The 17,177-nt window shown below is 39.7% G+C and overlaps 1 protein-coding gene across 1 annotated transcript in view; it reads right to left on the reverse strand.

Moving 5' to 3' along the window:
• SELENOI (selenoprotein I) overlaps window positions 1-2,251 on the reverse strand; it is a 35,633-nt gene extending 33,382 nt beyond the window's left edge. Inside the window, exon 1 of the mRNA XM_033124483.1 lies at window positions 2,080-2,251. Coding sequence (XP_032980374.1) covers window positions 2,080-2,136 — 57 coding nt within the window. The 5' untranslated portion in view covers window positions 2,137-2,251. The remainder of the gene's footprint in view (window positions 1-2,079) is intronic.
• Window positions 2,252-17,177: the final 14,926 nt, after the last annotated feature.

Raw genomic sequence — 17,177 nt, forward strand, 5'->3', positions numbered from 1 at the left:
CAGCCATAACATTACTGAAGATCTGGGGGTGGGGGAGAAGGAAGGTTGGAGGGGGCGACGGCTGCTAAGGCTGGGAGGGATGGCTAGTGAGTGGCATGACGTGAAGCTGGCGACACACATGAGGCCCAGATCACTCAGAACCATGCAGATCATGTTATGAATTTCTGGAGTTCATTCCAAGAGCAATGCGAAGACAGTGGAGGGTTTCCAGTAAGAAAGTGATGTGACCAGATGTTTACGTTGTTCAAGATCATTATGAAACATAAAGAAAGGGCCAGAAGGGCAAAAATGAATGTGGGTGAGCAACATGTGGGTGGTCGTATTGAATTACAACCCAAAGTATAAGATAAATATGCATGAACTCATACTGATATAAATTAATGACTGAATAAGTAAATATACATTGGGAAGAAAAGACAAATCTTCCATGCACAATTCCAAATAAATTATGTATACTCTCTGCCCTCGAGGAGGCAGAACATCACTCTTCCTCCTTAGGTGTGGGCTGTATATCGGAACTTCCTCCCAAAGAGAGTAACTTTCTTCCAAAGGCAGTAACTTTATGGGGAGAAACCTGACAAACACGACCTCAGCCAAGTGATCAGAGTCAACATCAATGGTACCAAGTCATGTTGACAGCACATACACTTCATGTGATACTATGAGAATGGCATTTCATCTCTGTGGCCCTCCTCCCGATAACCCATAACCTTCTACTCAGGAGACAAACAGACAAATCCCAATCGAGGGACATTCTACAACACACCTGACCAGAACACCTCAAAACTATCGAGGTTAACAAAAACATGAAAACTCTGAGAAATTGTCACAGCCAAGGGGCGACTGACAGGATACTAAAATGTAATGTTGTGTCCTGGATGAGATCCTGAACAGAAAAAGAACATTAGGTAAAAACTAAGGCAATCTGAATAGAGTATGGGCTTCGGTTAATCATAATGTGTAAATATTGGTTAATTAATTGTGACAAATGCTCCATACTAAGGTAAGATGTAAATAATAGGGGAAAACTGGGTGTGGAATATATGGGAACTCTCTACTACCTTCACAGTTTTTCTGTAAATCTGTACTAAAATTTTCTAAAACTATTCTAAAACAAAAAGATTACTTGATGTATACGTGGAGAGCGTGGTAATGAAACCACTCATCTAGTTCAGGCTAAAAATGATAGAACATACCTAGAGCACCTGATGATTCACCGGCTGGTGGGTGGGGTAAGAGGAATCGAGAGTGAAAGCGACACAGGTAGCAGCAAGGATGAAAGGTTACTACCCAGATTTCGCACTTGGACAACTGGATGGATAGAGAACGCATTCACTAATAAGGGAGTAATGAAGGCGAACCAGATTTGGAGGAAAAGTTAAGCATTTACTAGAGGCCCATTATGTGCCAGGTGCTTCGCAAATGTTTGTAATCCTTTTACACGGTAGAGCCCAGAGCCGAACAATTCGATTTGGGTGTCGGGTTTGGTCTCAGGTTTCTATGCACTCCAAACCCCGCGCTCTTTCCACTACACCGTCCCTTCCTGTGTACATTTACTTCATCTGGCAGCCCAGGCGCCACCGGCTACTCCGGCTGAGCAAGCCCCTTTCCTGGGAGCAGAAGTGGGCTGCGTGAGTGAGCAGTATGGCCTCGGCAGTCACTCCCTCTCCCGGGCCTCGTCTGCTCAATGACCATCTCCATCTCTGAAGTTGTATACGAGAGAGGCGGGTAGAAACTTCATTAAAATGAACACAATGAAGACACCATAGATGGGAACTATATCACCTCTCAGGGGACTCATAATAATAATACTAATAATGATGTAAAGAAGCGAAGGGAACGGTCTCCGAAGGAAAAGGCGATCCTCTGGGAGGGCGCCGAGCTGGGGCGGCGGGCCTAGGGTGCTCCCACGCACCCCGACCCCAAAGCCCCAGGACTCGGCCGGACCCCCCGGCAAAACGCCCGCCAGGGCTGCCCGGAACCACGCGACACAAGGTGACACGGACCGCGCCAGCTCCTCAGCCGCCTGGGAGAGGCCGGGAGCAGGAGGGAGAGGGGTGTCCGCGGGGCCCGCGCTACCTTGTACTTATCAAAGCCGGCCAGCTGCTCCGGGCTCACGTATTCGTAACCAGCCATGACGACCCGAACACCGAGTGCCCCCTCGACAGCAACTCTCCACGATGAACGGCGGAAACTCCAGCACCGGCTAGGCAAAGATGGGAAGAACTGGGCTGGCAATGTTAAAAGAAGCGAGCTCCGCCCACCGCGCATGCGTACCGGCCACGGCCACTCCGCCGCCGCCTAACGCGCAAGCGCAGCCCCGACTCCTCCCCGCCCACCGAGGGAGGATCGCTAGCTCGCTCACGCGGCCCGCCCCCTCACGCCGTCGCAATCCAATCAGCGTGAAAAGGGTAACACTAAGTCCCGCCTTTCAGATCTCTGCGTCGCTTCATTCGCTAGCGTCAAAATTGGTGAGCTGAGGTAAGGCGACGGGGGAGGTGAAAGGTCGGATGCCCGGGGGGGCTTTTTTTTTTTTTTTTTACTCGCCTCTGTTTAAGGGCGACGATTATGTGGCGTCTCATCCTGCGTTGAGATTTGGGGCTACCCTTTTAATCTTGAGGTTTAGAGTGACGGCATGCGAACCAGTTAGTTCAGCACTACCTCAGGGAAGAGGGTTTAGTTCCCTCAAGTCCCAAAAGAGCTGAAAAAAGGTCTGTGCTCAGCCGGCTTCCAGCTCCCGGCATGTGCGCTGCACACACAGCTCAGTAAACATGATTTGACAAGAAAAGCCGGTGGGAGGCTCGCTGAGAGACATTTTGCAGTCGGTAAAGGGGCGTGAAAGGGCACTAGAGACAAACCTCTCAGGTCAGCATTGTTTGTGAACCTTGGACCACCTCGCCACACTCGGCTCTATCAAACTCTTCCAGGTTAAGATTGCTAATGTCTCCGGACCAGATAAAAGCACTGCTCTGAGTCTCTAGGGGTCTTTAAATGCGTTTTAAAGAAGTGCAGTTACATTACTGGATCCCAGTTAGTTGTAGAAAGAACACTAGATCAACGGCTAGTGTGTGTCAATCTGTAATAAAATGTAATAATAAATAGTAAAAGTTGCTACCATTTATTGAGCGCCTTGTGTGCGGTAGAAATTTGCATACATTCCCACCAACTCCCATAACAACACTATGAGGTGGAAAGCATTTTCCCCACTTTGCAAATTAGGAAATCAATGTTCAGAGGACCTAACCTACCCAGGATCATTACAGGTATCCCTGGATTTTCAAAAGTTCCCATTAGGACATTTCACTTTTAGGAAAAGTCTACATTAGTACAGCAGGTCCTCAAATAATATCGTTTCATTCATCGTGTTTGGTTATAACAATGAAATGCCATAGGAACTAAACACTTGTTTATATCAATTAGCCTATGGAAACATTGGTTTCCGTGTAGGTTTCACTTAAAGTCGCAGAACCAGTGGAGGACCCTAAGTGAGGACTTACTGTACTTGTTTTCACTAACTGAAAGAATCCAAGCAGGATTGTCCTTTTTTACAGAGAGGGAAAAAAAAAAAAAACGAAAACAGCATTTAGCATTTGTTTTGCAAAAAGCTGTTTACAGAGGCAGCATGCAGCCCAAGCAGTGAAAGTGGCACTGCTTTTACTATTATGTCAGTATTATTTTAGGTTTTATGTGTTCCTTGATATGATTTGGCTATTTGGAGAGCCTGGGGGCGCTCAAAAATTTTTTCCGTATAAATTAATGTTGATTGGTTCTTCACTTTAGGTCATTTTGGCTTATGAAAGTTTTCATAGGAACACTCTATTTTCGGATAGCAGGAGAAACCTGCAATTCCACTGCTCAAAAACAATGAACCACCATGAAATGAGGTCTTCAGTATAGGGAGCCATTTCCTAAGGGAACCTCTCCATCTCTCTGGGTTTCTAAATGAAGGGTAGTTATTTTAAGATCTCTTGTGTTCCTTACATTCATTCATTCAACAAATAACACAGATGACATGATACTATATAGAGAGAACCCTAAAGATTCCACAGAAAAAAACATTAGGACTGATAAGTGAATTCAGTAAAGTAGCAGGATACAAAATTAATATTCAGAAGTCATTTGCATTTTTATACAATAATAATTATCAGAACCATCAGAAAGAGAAATGAAGAAAACAATCTCATTTACAATTGCAACCAAAAAAATAAAATACCGAGGAATAAATTTAACCAAGGAGGTAAACACCTGTACTCAGAAAATTATAAAACATTGAAAAAGATACAAATAAATGGAAGCGTATACTGTGCTCATGGATATGAAGAATTAACATCGTTAATATGTCCATACTACCCAAAGCAATCTATAGATTCAGTGCAATCCCCATCAAAATACCAATGACATTTCTCGCAGAACTAGAACAAATAATCCTAAAATTTATATGGAACCATAAAATACCCTGAATAGCCACAGCAATCTTGAGAAAGAAGAACAAAGTTGGAGGTATCATGCTACCTGATATCAAACTGTACAAGGCTATAGTAATCAAAACATCTTGATACTGGCATAAAAACAGACATACAGATCTATGGAACAGACTAGAGCCCAGAAATAAACCCATACCTGTATGGTTAATTAATCTATGACAAAGGAGGCAAGAATATACAATAGGGTAAAGACAATCTATTAAATGATGTTGGGAAAACTGGACAGATACATGAAAAAAAATTAAAACTATACCACCTTCTTACACCATATATAAGAATAAATTCAAAATGGATTAAAGACTTAAATGTAAGACCTGAAACCATAAAATTCCTAGAAGAAAACATAGGCAGTAAACTCTGACATTATTCTTAGTAATATTTTTTCTGATATATCTCCTCAGGCTAGGGAAACAAAAGAAAAAATAAATGGGACTACATCAAACTAAAAAGTATTTGCACAGCAAAGGAGACCATCAACAAAATGAAGACAACCTACTGAATGGGAGAAGATATTCACCAATGATACATCCAATAAGGGGTTACTATCCAAAATATGTAAAGAGCTCGTACAACTCAACACCAAAAAACAATCCAATTTAAAAAATAGGCAGAGGACCTGAATAGACATTTCTTCAAAGAGAACACACAAATGACCAATAGACATATGAAAAGATGCTCAACAAATGTCACTAGTCATCAGAGAAATGCAAATTAAAACAGTGTGATATTACTTCACACTTGTCAGGATGGTTATCATCAATAAATCAATGAACAACAAGGGTTGGCAATGTGGAGAGAAGGGAACCCTGTGTACTGTTGGTAGGATTGCAAATCGGTGCAGCCACGATGGAAAAACAGTATAGAGAGGTTCTTCAAAAAATTAAAAATAGAACTACCTTATGATCCAGCAATTCAACTTCTTGGTATTTATCCAAAGAAATCCAAAACACTAATTCAAAGGTATATGCTCCCCGGTGTTCATTGCAACATTATTTACAGTAGCCACGATATGGAAGCAACTTAAGTGCCCATCAATAGTCCATTGACTAAAGAAAGTGCGGTACATGTTTACAGTGGAATATTCCTTGACCATAAAAAAGAATGAACTCTTATTATTTGCAACAACATGGATGGACCTAGAGATATTGTGCTAAGTGAAATAAGTCAGACAAAGACAAATACCATATGATCTCACTTATATGGGGAATCTAAAGAACAAAATAAACAAAACAGAAACAGACTCATAGACATAGAGAACAAACCGATGGTTGCCAGATGGGAGGGGTGTGGGCGGCTGGGTGAAAAAGTGAAGATATTAAGAAATACAAATTGGTAGTTACAAAGTAGTCATGAAGATGTAAAGTACAGCATAGGGAATAGAGTCAATAATACCATAATAACTATGAAGTAGACTAATCAGGGGAATCACTTTTAAATTATATAAATGTCTAACCATTATACTGTACACCTAAAACTAATATAAAATAATATTGACTGTGAACTGTAATTGAAAAACAATACATGCTGGGAGATCAATATATGCCAAGTGTATTATTATTTCTGCATATGTCTTGTCTCCCATTCTAAAATATAAGATTTTTTTTCTTGTGGGAGTCAAACCAGCAACCTAGTAGTTGAGAGCCCGTGCTCCAACAAACTGAGCCATCTGGCACTGGCCCATGTGGGAATCGAACTGGCAGCCTTCGGCATTAGGAGCACAGAGCTCCAACCACCTGAACCACTGGGCCAGCCAAAATATAAGACTTTTACAAGATAGTAGTAGATATAATACCTGGTACATGGTAGATGATCGATAAACTTGAGTGTCATTTTCCCATCACTTGCCCTAAGGAAAGGATTTGTGTTGTCAACATAAGAAATGTCCAAACCTGTAGAGAATTTTTATAAGAATTTATCTGAACCCAATCTGTGACAATTGCTGGGAGCAAGAATTAGAATGCTCTGGAGAAAGATAGTTTTACAGTTTCTTTTATCCACTTGAGATTAAGGAGGGGACATGGGAAGATTACATGAAGCTGGGAGAAAGCAGAGTGGGGATTGGATTACAGGATAGGTAAGATTATGTGCTATCTTGAGGGTGGTTAGCTTATTTCAAAGGTGTGTTAACCTAGATGCACAGAAACAATGGACAGAGTTTGTGTAAGGCAAAGATAAACCTTTTACTAAAGTTATATGCCTACCCACCATGACATGCCCGGTTAGGAATTTATGATCCGTTCACCCTGTGAGGTTACCTTCCATAAAACCCCTTTTCATCCACAGTATCTTATACATCTTAATTTTCCTCATGTCCCATAGCCCAGTGGCTTGCAAATAATACATGCTCAATATATTCTTTTAAATGAATGAGCAAAGATCTCTTTGATATGCTGTGAAGTGCCTAGCTTTGAGTAGGATATTAGAAATATGATTCTCCCTTTAATTTAAGAAGGAAATTGTCTCTAATGAAAGGAAAACTGTGAAACCACCTCTTTGGACATAAAAGTATTTCCTTTATGCAGGTAATATATTTAAATCCCTTCTATGTAATGATAAGAAAACTAAATTGATATACCTTTGTGCTAAATGGACAATCTATTAATCAGACTGAGGCTATTGTCCCAAGTATTAATAATATGCTACAGATTTCCTCTGCTATGTGTTTCTTCTAACCAATATAAATGGGGGAAAAAACTCTTATTATTATGGACAAAAAACGGGGTTCTACTAATAGTAACCTCACAGGGTGATCTGATCATAAATTCCTAAATGGGCAGATCTTGGTGGGTAGTCACTCCCCAGGCATATAATTGCTTTAGTAAAAGCTTTTTAAGCCAGTCCTGTCCATTGGTTTTGTGCATCTGAGTTAGTTAACACACCTTTGAAATGCCAGAAGGAATACCCTTTAAAGGCATAACCACCCTCAGTTTTGGCTCAAATAAAATCTTATAAAAATTCTTTACAGGTTTGGACATTCTTATGTTGACATTATCAATTTGACATGATCAATTAAATAATTTTTTTAATATAAGACCTGTGCTTACCATCTGAAATATAAACTTCTTACTTGTAAAACATTTTAGTTAATTGTGAAAAGTCATCAAACGTGGCTTGAATACAACCTAATAGTAATTCATAAACTGCACTTACATAAGCACACTCAAATGTAAGCAAACTCAAAATGACATTTCTGATTTTCGTAAAATCCTTTTTCTACCTCTCTGATATTTTCTTCAAAAGCATTTTTTTAAAAAAGAGCAGTTTTTAATTTTGTGAAAGCAGTCACAATGTGCTGCCTCTATTCAAGGTCGTAACAAGTTCGATCAATTATGTATCAGTCTGAGAACTTCTAAACCGAAACACAACTTACTTACACTTTGGCATCTGTCACTTACTGGCTGCGTGATCCCAGACAACTCACTTCACTTAACCCCAGTTCTCGTTTTTAAAAAAGAGGACGTTAGTCTTAATCTCTATAATACTATTCACCTTGAAAATTTAATTAAACTATATCATGTAAATTATCTAAGATTAAGTCTGGAAAATGATCACAATTCCTGTGCTACCATACAGTTATGACACAGACCATGTGAAGTGATATGGCTTAACCCTGTGTAATTAAGCCCCTACAAATATAACATATTATTTTTCCAAAATTCCATGAATCCTAAACCTAGGCGAGCTTTACTCTCACCTAGAAAGAAAAAACTGTCGAGGAAACAAATTTGCCTTCGCAACTGTATTAACTTCTATCTTCTCTTTCCTGAATTCCATTCCAGGAGCCATTTATCCCTAAGGCAGCCCAGAGCTCCCAGGGGCCGCCTCCTACTGGCCTGGGTCTTCCCTTCTGTAGCCCCTGCTGTCTCTTCCTTCTGCACCACAACATTGAGCAGAGTTTGTCATTGCCTTGCTTCCCTTGTCTGTCTCCTTAGCCATTGAAGTTTCTCTCTTCTCTCTCTGGTACACTCAAGATCAGGCTTTGTGCCTTCCAGCATGACAATCATAGAAAATTATTTGAGCCGCAAACTATGTTGTCACCTTTGTAAAAAAACCTGAAAAGGGGTGCTTTAATTCCTGGAACTCCTATTATATGTAGTGTGAAGAAGTGTCAGCTAAATGGAGATATCTAGAAACTTGGAAGTTAGTTAAGGACAAATATGGTTAGTAACTCCAATATAGTTATTAAAGCCATAAAAATGGGCAAGGTTTCCCAAAGAAGCTTGTAAAAAGATATTGATTTGGTTTTCATTTTAAAAAAGATAATAATGCCTTATATTCACAAACTCTGTGATTCTTGAAGCAATTTGACATCTCACTATATTATCCTAACCATCCTGAACCATAGGTCTAATTGTGCAGAATGAGACAACGGAGAATTACAATATCTTGCCCAAAAGTCACCCAGTTTGTTTATGGTAAAACTGGAATAAGAGCACAAAGGTCATCAAACTTTTGGTTGAGTAATTTTTTCACTGCACCATGGTAATATGTTAAAAAAAAGAAAATTCACAAGTCAGTCTTTAATCGAGGCTAGAGGGAAAAAAAATTAAGAATTGAACAGTCATTAAGTTGCTTATTGTTTCTTAAAAAATGGGATTCCCTGGCTAGCGTAAACCTTCTCAAGTTGGGTTTTGTCTGCCTGGTTTTTGCTGTATTTTACATTTTTCAAACATAATCCTACTAGGTAAGAATGTATAGAGAACTCTATTTGAGTAGGTCATCAATCAAGTTCTTTATCACAGCAACGGTCTGTACAATATACTGAAATTCAAAATAAACCAGTGCTGCTTTGTACGTCCTACTTCCCATGTCAGTGGAGGAGGACAGTGTCTCTGCTATTCTGTGACTTGTCATCCCACCAGCCTCCCAATGGTTTTCTGGACATTTTGGTGCTCTTAACCTTTGAACACTAACTCATTGGTGTCAGCAGTCGTTCAAAACCCAGAGAAACAGTGTACAAGCTTAGAGGGACCCAAGGGGGCCCCGTGTGACATGAGGTCAGACAGGTCTAGTAATTTCTTTAGACCCTCTACATCCTTGCCATTATTGTTTTGAAGATGTGATTATTTGTGATTATTTCTCTTTTATAGCCATTTTTTTCTGAGCATGACTATTCAAGAAAGGGAGAATTAGTTTGAAAAATTGATCTTGGGCAAAGTTTACATTGGGCAAATTCTTATTTTCAGCCTTCTTGCAGTTCTGGTAGTAACCCAGCATCGGCATCTTCTGAGCAGCCAGAGAAATGATACCTCTCCTACACTCCCAGCCGCCCCCCATTATCACTAGCTAGAATGGAAGCCGAACATATAGCGACTCAAGGAACCCCATTTTTGAGTAGGGATCATTTTTGACTTTATGATACACTGAAATCATTGGAGTTGAGATCAATGGTTTTGGTGAAAGAGAAAGGTACTAGCAGAAATAAATCTAAGAGGAGCAAGACAGTAAAAACATTGCTGTGATCCATTTTCCTGGAGGAATCCTTAAAAAACCTGGGGCATGGCGTTGAGACAATTGCCGACATAAATATCAAAACATACGAGATAATAATTGTCAACATAAATATTAAAACATACCAAGGTTTGACAACTAAGTTCCCAATCTTGTTGCAACAATGTTCCTAACCTTTTTTGATATCAAAGGGATTATTCATTATGAATTTATACTAAGTGGACAAACAGTTAACCAAGTTTACTATTTGGAAGGGCTGAAAAGGCTGTGTGAAAAAGTTAAGCGACCTGAACTTTTCACCAACAATTCATGGCTCTTGCATCACAACAATGCACCAGCTCACATGGCACTGTCTGTGAGGGAGTTTTCAGCTAGTAAACATATCACTGTATTGGAACACCCTCCCTAGTCACCTGCTCTGGCCCCCAATGACTTCTTTCTTTATCTGAGTATAAAGAAAATATTGAAAGGAAGACATTTTGATGACATTCAGGACGTCAAGGGTAATATGATGACAGCTCTGATGGCCATCCCAGAAAAAGTTCCAAAATTGCTTTGAAGGGTGGACTAGGCGCTGGCGTCGGTGTATAGCTTCCCAAGGGGAGTACCACAAAGGTGACCGCAGTGATATTCACTAATGAAGTATGTGGCACTTTTTCTAGGACGAGTTCGCGAACTTAATTGTCCGACCTGAGCTCGTACATGAGGCTGTGAGATCGTCCTCAATATACTCAAGGCTATACAGCCTTCTTGACCAGAACTCCAACAAAAGCTGCTGGCTCTGCTTTTAGGAAACAAGACATACAAATATGAAACAATGTGTAAACATAGCAACTTTATTATCTCTTCATGTATCCTTGCTGAATATTAGCTGTGTGCCAATCCAGAGACCATGATAAACCTTGGCAAGACGAAGTTGCATAAAACATGGACCCCAGGCAAGGAGTACATTATTACTGTATTCTATGAATGACCTATACTATCTAATGCCCTGGCTCTTCATAGGTCCTCTCTTTCTCCTTTCCTTCTCTCACTCTTCTCTCCTTTAAAAAAAATTCATTGTTAAAGTGTGAGAAATTTTGTCTTGGACAGAGATGTGACTCAAAGACAGCAAATAGTTGGAACTAATCTCTAAGTAGATTTTGAGATCTCATTGGTGATTGACTCAATTTTTTTGATGAATAATCTAGAAGGTCGGGTACAGAAACAACTCTTTGAATATACTAATAACAGTCTTTTATAATGAAATGTCATATCAGTAGGCATAAACTGCAAGAAAACACACTTTAAAAAAGTAAGCAGATGTCAAAGTGATTTATTGCCACGTAACAAATCACTCAACACTTAGTAACCTAAAATAACCCTTCTACTTGCTCATAATTCTGTGGATCAGCAATTTGGGCTGGGCTTAACTGGGCAGTTCTACTGGTCTTGCTGGTCCTATTATTCCAAGAGGGCCTAAGTAGAAGTTACAAGAACTTTCAAGGCCCAGGCTCAGAAGTCACATAATGTTACTTCTATTGCACTCTACCAGACAAAGTAAATCACAGGGCCAACCCAGCATCATGGGAAGGAAAACGGATGCCACCTCTTAATGGATGGACTGGCAATGGGGGCTGCACAGAGGATGGGAGGAATCATTGCAGCCATCTTTGCAAACAATCTATCACTTCAGATTAGTGGCGTTAGCTATAAGACAAGGCAGTGAGTTTCATCAGGAAGAGATTTGGAAACCATTGAATTACACTCCAATTGTTTTAAAATCTTCAGAAAAAGAACGGCAAAAACAAACTACAAGTAAACAATCCTTGTCACAAGGCTTTGTTTGGTCAATGTAAGCTGTCTCTTACTTCCAAAGCTCCCACTCACTCTTCAACCCTCTCCAGTCTGGTTTCCAACCTCACCAGTTCCACTGAAACTGCTGTTTCCAGGCTCCTCCACTTCGTTGCTAAAGCAAATAGACACCTTCAGACTTCTTACTTGACTTTTTATCAGCTGTCACCGCCTACCATTATTCCCTTGAAACTTCCTCCTGCCTTGATCGCTTTGAATTACTCCTGTCCTTATTCTTCTCTCTCTGACCCCTCCTCCCAACACACTCACACACACACACACACACACACACACACGATGTCCCAGGAATACACAAGATTATTCATAAATCCTCAACCACTTGTAAAACTTCTATTCCTTTGTTCATGCCTAGCTAACTCCCTCTCAGCCTTCAATATTCACCTTAAATTTCATTTATTCCAAGAAGCCCTTTTTTTCGGTCCCAGTCCCTAATCTACTCCAACTTCCCCTTACTAGAGTCAAATTCCCTTACTCTGTGCTCCTGCAGCATCGTGTGTACCTCTTTCTCTTGTACTTACATGTTATTAAAGTACCTATTTTCTTATCTGTCTTACTGGACTATAAATGCCTTGAGGGCAAGGATCACATCTGTATACCCCTGAACCTAGCATAATCCCTCGTATTCAAAAAGCCCTCAGTGAGTTTTTCTTGAATTAAATTGAATTGTGAGGGAATAAAGAAATATATGTTGGAGAGGATGGCAAAGAAAGAAAAAAGAAAGAAATATATGTTGCTGACAGCAACAAGTGTTAAAGAAAACTCTTTCTATTCATTCATTGACCTAGTAAGCCCATTTTGGAAGGATATACTTACAGGAAGTAACCTGAAAAAACAGTATCTTCGTTGCAAAGATTTATAAGGAGCCATATTTATAACTGCAGAGGGAAAATGCAGGAAATCAAAATGCCCAAATGAAATAAGAGCCCAACCTCTAAACTGTGGTAAATCAATGTGATAAAATATACAGTCATTAAAAAGAAAAATGAGTGGGTGCATAAAACATGGGGAAAACTCCAGCATGTAACCAGTGTTGGCAAGGATGGAGAAATTGGAATCCTTAAGCTTCGCTGGTCGGATTGTATAGTCTCTGTGGAAAAAATTTTTGACAGTTCTCCGAAAAGTTAAACATAGAGTTATCATATGACCCAGCAATTGCATTCCTAAGTATATACTCCAAAACTTGTACATGAATGTTCATGGTAACAACCCAAATGTCCATCTACTGATGAAAGGATAAACAAAATGTATACCTCCACACAATGGAATATCATTCCCCCATACAAGGGAATGAAGGACTATCCAGGCTACAACATGGGTAAACCTTCAGAACAATATGCTAAGTGAAAGAAACCAGACCCAAAAGACCATATATTGTATGATGCCGTTTATATGAAATGTCCAGAATAGGCACATCTATAGAGACAGAAAGTAGATTAGTAATTGCCAGGGGTGAGGAGGACTGGGAATAACTACTAACAGGTATGGGGATTTTTTCAGGGGGTGATGAAAATGTTCCAGAAATAGATAGTGGTGATGGTTGCACAACATTGTGACTGTGCTAAAAACCATTGAAATAGACCCTTTAAAATAGTGAATTTTATGTCAAGTGAATTTTATCTCAGTAATAAAGGCAAAATGGACTATTAGTATTATATTAAAAAGAAAACCACAAAATAACACATATGTGCTTCTTACAACCAAAAATGTGTTGATAACCAAGGGAAAGACAGAGAATTCGGTGTTTTTAATTTATGAGCTCTTTGGCGTTGTAGGTAAAGTTGTTTCACATTTATCACTTTTAAAGGCATAGCTGCCAGAACACTACAGCAAATTGCACAAAGCTAAAACTGTAGAACTGTAAAGTTCTACAACATAGCATAAAACTATGAAGTTTTACTATTTTATAAAGTAGGAGGGGACAAATCAGTGTTAACAAGGTGGCTGTTTAGGATAACCTGTGTTTTACTAGTGGAGAGATGGTCCCAAGGATGTGATGTGAGCATCAGCTAATTACTCATGGTGGATTTCTCTTTCTGGTTTGGCATAAGAATAGAAATAGGAAAGAAATAGGATAGCTTGAGAAGCAGCCACCCTCTGGAAAGCAGTAGGTAGGCAATCAGCTGAAAGTGAAATAACAGCTTCTCTAGAAAAATTTGAAATAAAGAATGAAGGCATTAAGATGGACTCTAGAGCCCAAATTGCTACAAAGTAATAAGGCTTGCAAATAAGAATATAGGTAAAAGCCCAAAGGAGACTAAAGTAGGATAAAACATTTTCCACAGGTAATTTTTAAAATCCCATCTTTGTACAGGCACAGCCCAAGCACATTTTATATGTGCTAGAAGTAAAGGCTTCTCCTTTAGAAAAGAAAGTCTAGGTGTGTATTAGAAGAACTCATTCTCATAAGAGAAGACTGGACTGGAATCCCCGACAGCACAGCCACTGCTGCCACTGCCCCTGCCCTGGGAAGGAATTGCTCTTGAAATGTGACCAAGAAGACTGAGGAGGAGCTGGGAAAGGACGACAGGAACGAGCTAGATGAGAGACCATGTAGGACAGACCATGGAGTCCGAAAGAGATGTTCCATGGAAGGGCTGGGTCCAAGGCCACTTTAGACCTCTCCCTCTTTGTGGCTCAAAAAACGAGCAGGGTGTCCAGGGCAACCTTGTGGGTGGAGGCCACTTCCTTTGTGCCCCTGGCCTTCCTGTCAAGACTGAAAAGCTACAAATGCAATGCCTGTGGCTGCTGCCTCTCCTTCTCGGGCCCAATATAGGGTTGTCAGGGAGAAATGGCGGGGGCTGGAGCTTCACTTCCTGGAAAGATCTAGATTGTTAACTGCTGTATTTTAGCTGTCTTGGTGGGGACAAATTTTTGAAACTCAATAGTGTTTGAATTGTGGATTATTTGGATTATTTTTGTTTCTGTTTTAGATTTTAACACATTGATCTATTTAAACCTGGTGAGGAGAATCCTCCCAACCTTACCTCAGAGTGCCATCCTCATCTGTGTCTTCCATGCCTTTCTGACCTCACCCGATATTATTGTGCAGCCAGGCAGACCATCCCTCCAGCTCCGGCCACCCCGCCCCTTTCACTCACTTGCTCCTAACCGGAAGATCCGCCTCACTTTCCCAGCGGTAGGAACTGATGCCCGTGGGAGAGATGTACCCCGACCATGAACAACTGTTTGGTTTTTACTTTAGAATGGAGATGTTGGGGAGGGACATGCACACATCATGAAAGAGCAAAGGCACGACAGCTGAGGGTGGCGCAGCCATTGTGAATTCCCGTGTGTGTCCGAGAGGATGGGGGACGGCCCACAGCATGTCAATCACAGGACGGGACTGTGGGGGGCGGAGCAGGGGTCGCTCCCTCTGGGCTGCGACCTGTTGGGCTGTTAGACCTTTGTGTGCATGTTTTAAATAATAATAATTAATAATAATAATAAAAAGCAAAATCAGCACTTACTTTTTGCCTTTGAATATTAAAATGATTCAAACTGGAAGGAAAAAAGGATAAGCATCTGCGTGGTTTTTTTTAAAGACTACTGTATATTACATCCATAAACCTATCTTTTAGCAGACACAGCAGAAAGATGAATCAATGCTCTCTTAACAGTCAAGACCAGGAAAGCTTCCTCACTCTCTATTCATCATCATTATCCATTTTAACTATACTACATAGAAAGCAATATGCTTGGTATCCATGTATCACCACCACAAATGAACAGATATTAATCTTTTGCCAGATGTGCTTCAGAGCTTTTTATTTTTATGTTTCAGCTAAAGCTCCAGCTCTTCGCCATCCCTTTTGTCTCCGGAGTAAACACTACCTTGAAGTTGTCGTTTATCATTCCTATTCATATTTTTATACTTTTATTATGTATGTATATATGCAGATTCAGCATAGTATTATTTTGTGTTTGTGTGTGTATATGTAAATGGTATCCCACTGTTCCTAACCTCTAACATTTTTTACACTTAACATTGTTTTGAGGTTGATCTATAGCGGTACATACAGATCCAGTTCATTTTAACTTCTGCATGTTTTTCAAGTATGGTAGTACATTGTAAAACTATATCCAGTGTGTTTGCCCATTCTACTACTGTTGGACGGTAGGTCGCTTCCGTATCTTGGGCCATTCTTTAATAAATTTCCTTTCTAAAAGAATTTTTTTAATTCACAGACTCTCAAGAAAATACAATCTGAGAACCACATTCAAGGAAAAAACAACTTCTTTGTATATTTCATTTGTGTGTGTGAAAACAATATGAAAAATTGTGGTTATTTCCTTTTCAAAAATAAGAACAGGAAATATGCTAGTTTTTATGTAAACAAGTCAAAAGTAAAGTATATAGTTTCGTTTGTTTTATGACCAGAAAAGGAGACATAAGTACTTTCAGTTTCTCAAGTACACATTTCTTAATTGTTCTAATTTTTTCAATGAAACTGCATTGCTGTGATAATCTAAAATCAAAGTCACTTTTATTTTTTTTATAAGATGTTGTTTATTTGCTTGCTTTTATATTTTTAATGTAGGTATTCTTTTGTTGCCAAAACACAGTGGGGTTTTAATTGAATGCAAATTCCTCTTTGGTGGGATTTATTCTTTAGCTCTGAGGTAAAGGTCCAAACTAATTCTACCTGAGATTTAAAGAGAGAGCGTGGTACCCACCCTCATTCTTATTTGACCTGGGTATTGTGTGATCAGTTCACTTCCTGTTGGCAATTGTGACCCATCAAAAGTCTTCTGCTTATCTCATTATACGTTTAGATTTGAGGAGTCTGGATTTTTATCCTGTAAAGGATATTTTAGAAGGGAATACTTGAGTGTTCTAAAAATACTTGAGAATATTCTTAGCTCTTCCTTAATGCATTTGGAGAAATGTTAAAAAAAAAAAACATGTAATAACGATGATTATAAGAATGCTACAAAGAGATCAGTGTTTTAAGGGAATAGATGTGATTGGCATTATGTAATTCATCTAGAGAATTATTTAAAAACACTTGTAATAAAGATGGTTATAAATGTGCTATGTGCATGCTATTTTTACAAGAGTATTATTGAAAGGAATGGGTGTGATAAACATTCTGTAATGCACTTAGGGATGTATTTAATTACACATGTCATAAGTGTGCTATGTGCATGCTACTTTGACAAGAGTATTATTTCAGGGAAACTTGAGTAACTTGAGAGAGGAGTTCAGGAAGATGACCTCATAGAGTTTTATGAACTCCTGGGCTCATCTTCCAGTTGTACATGCATGGATCTGACCCTAAACAGCACACCATAGACTTAAAACTCTACTAAGAGATAGACAATCACTCAGGTCCCAGACTGGCCACTGGCTGGCACATATATGCAGTTGATCTGAATAACACTGAGAAG

Source organism: Rhinolophus ferrumequinum, chromosome 13 (genome assembly GCF_004115265.2).
Source record: "Rhinolophus ferrumequinum isolate MPI-CBG mRhiFer1 chromosome 13, mRhiFer1_v1.p, whole genome shotgun sequence".
NCBI lineage: Eukaryota > Metazoa > Chordata > Mammalia > Chiroptera > Rhinolophidae > Rhinolophus > Rhinolophus ferrumequinum.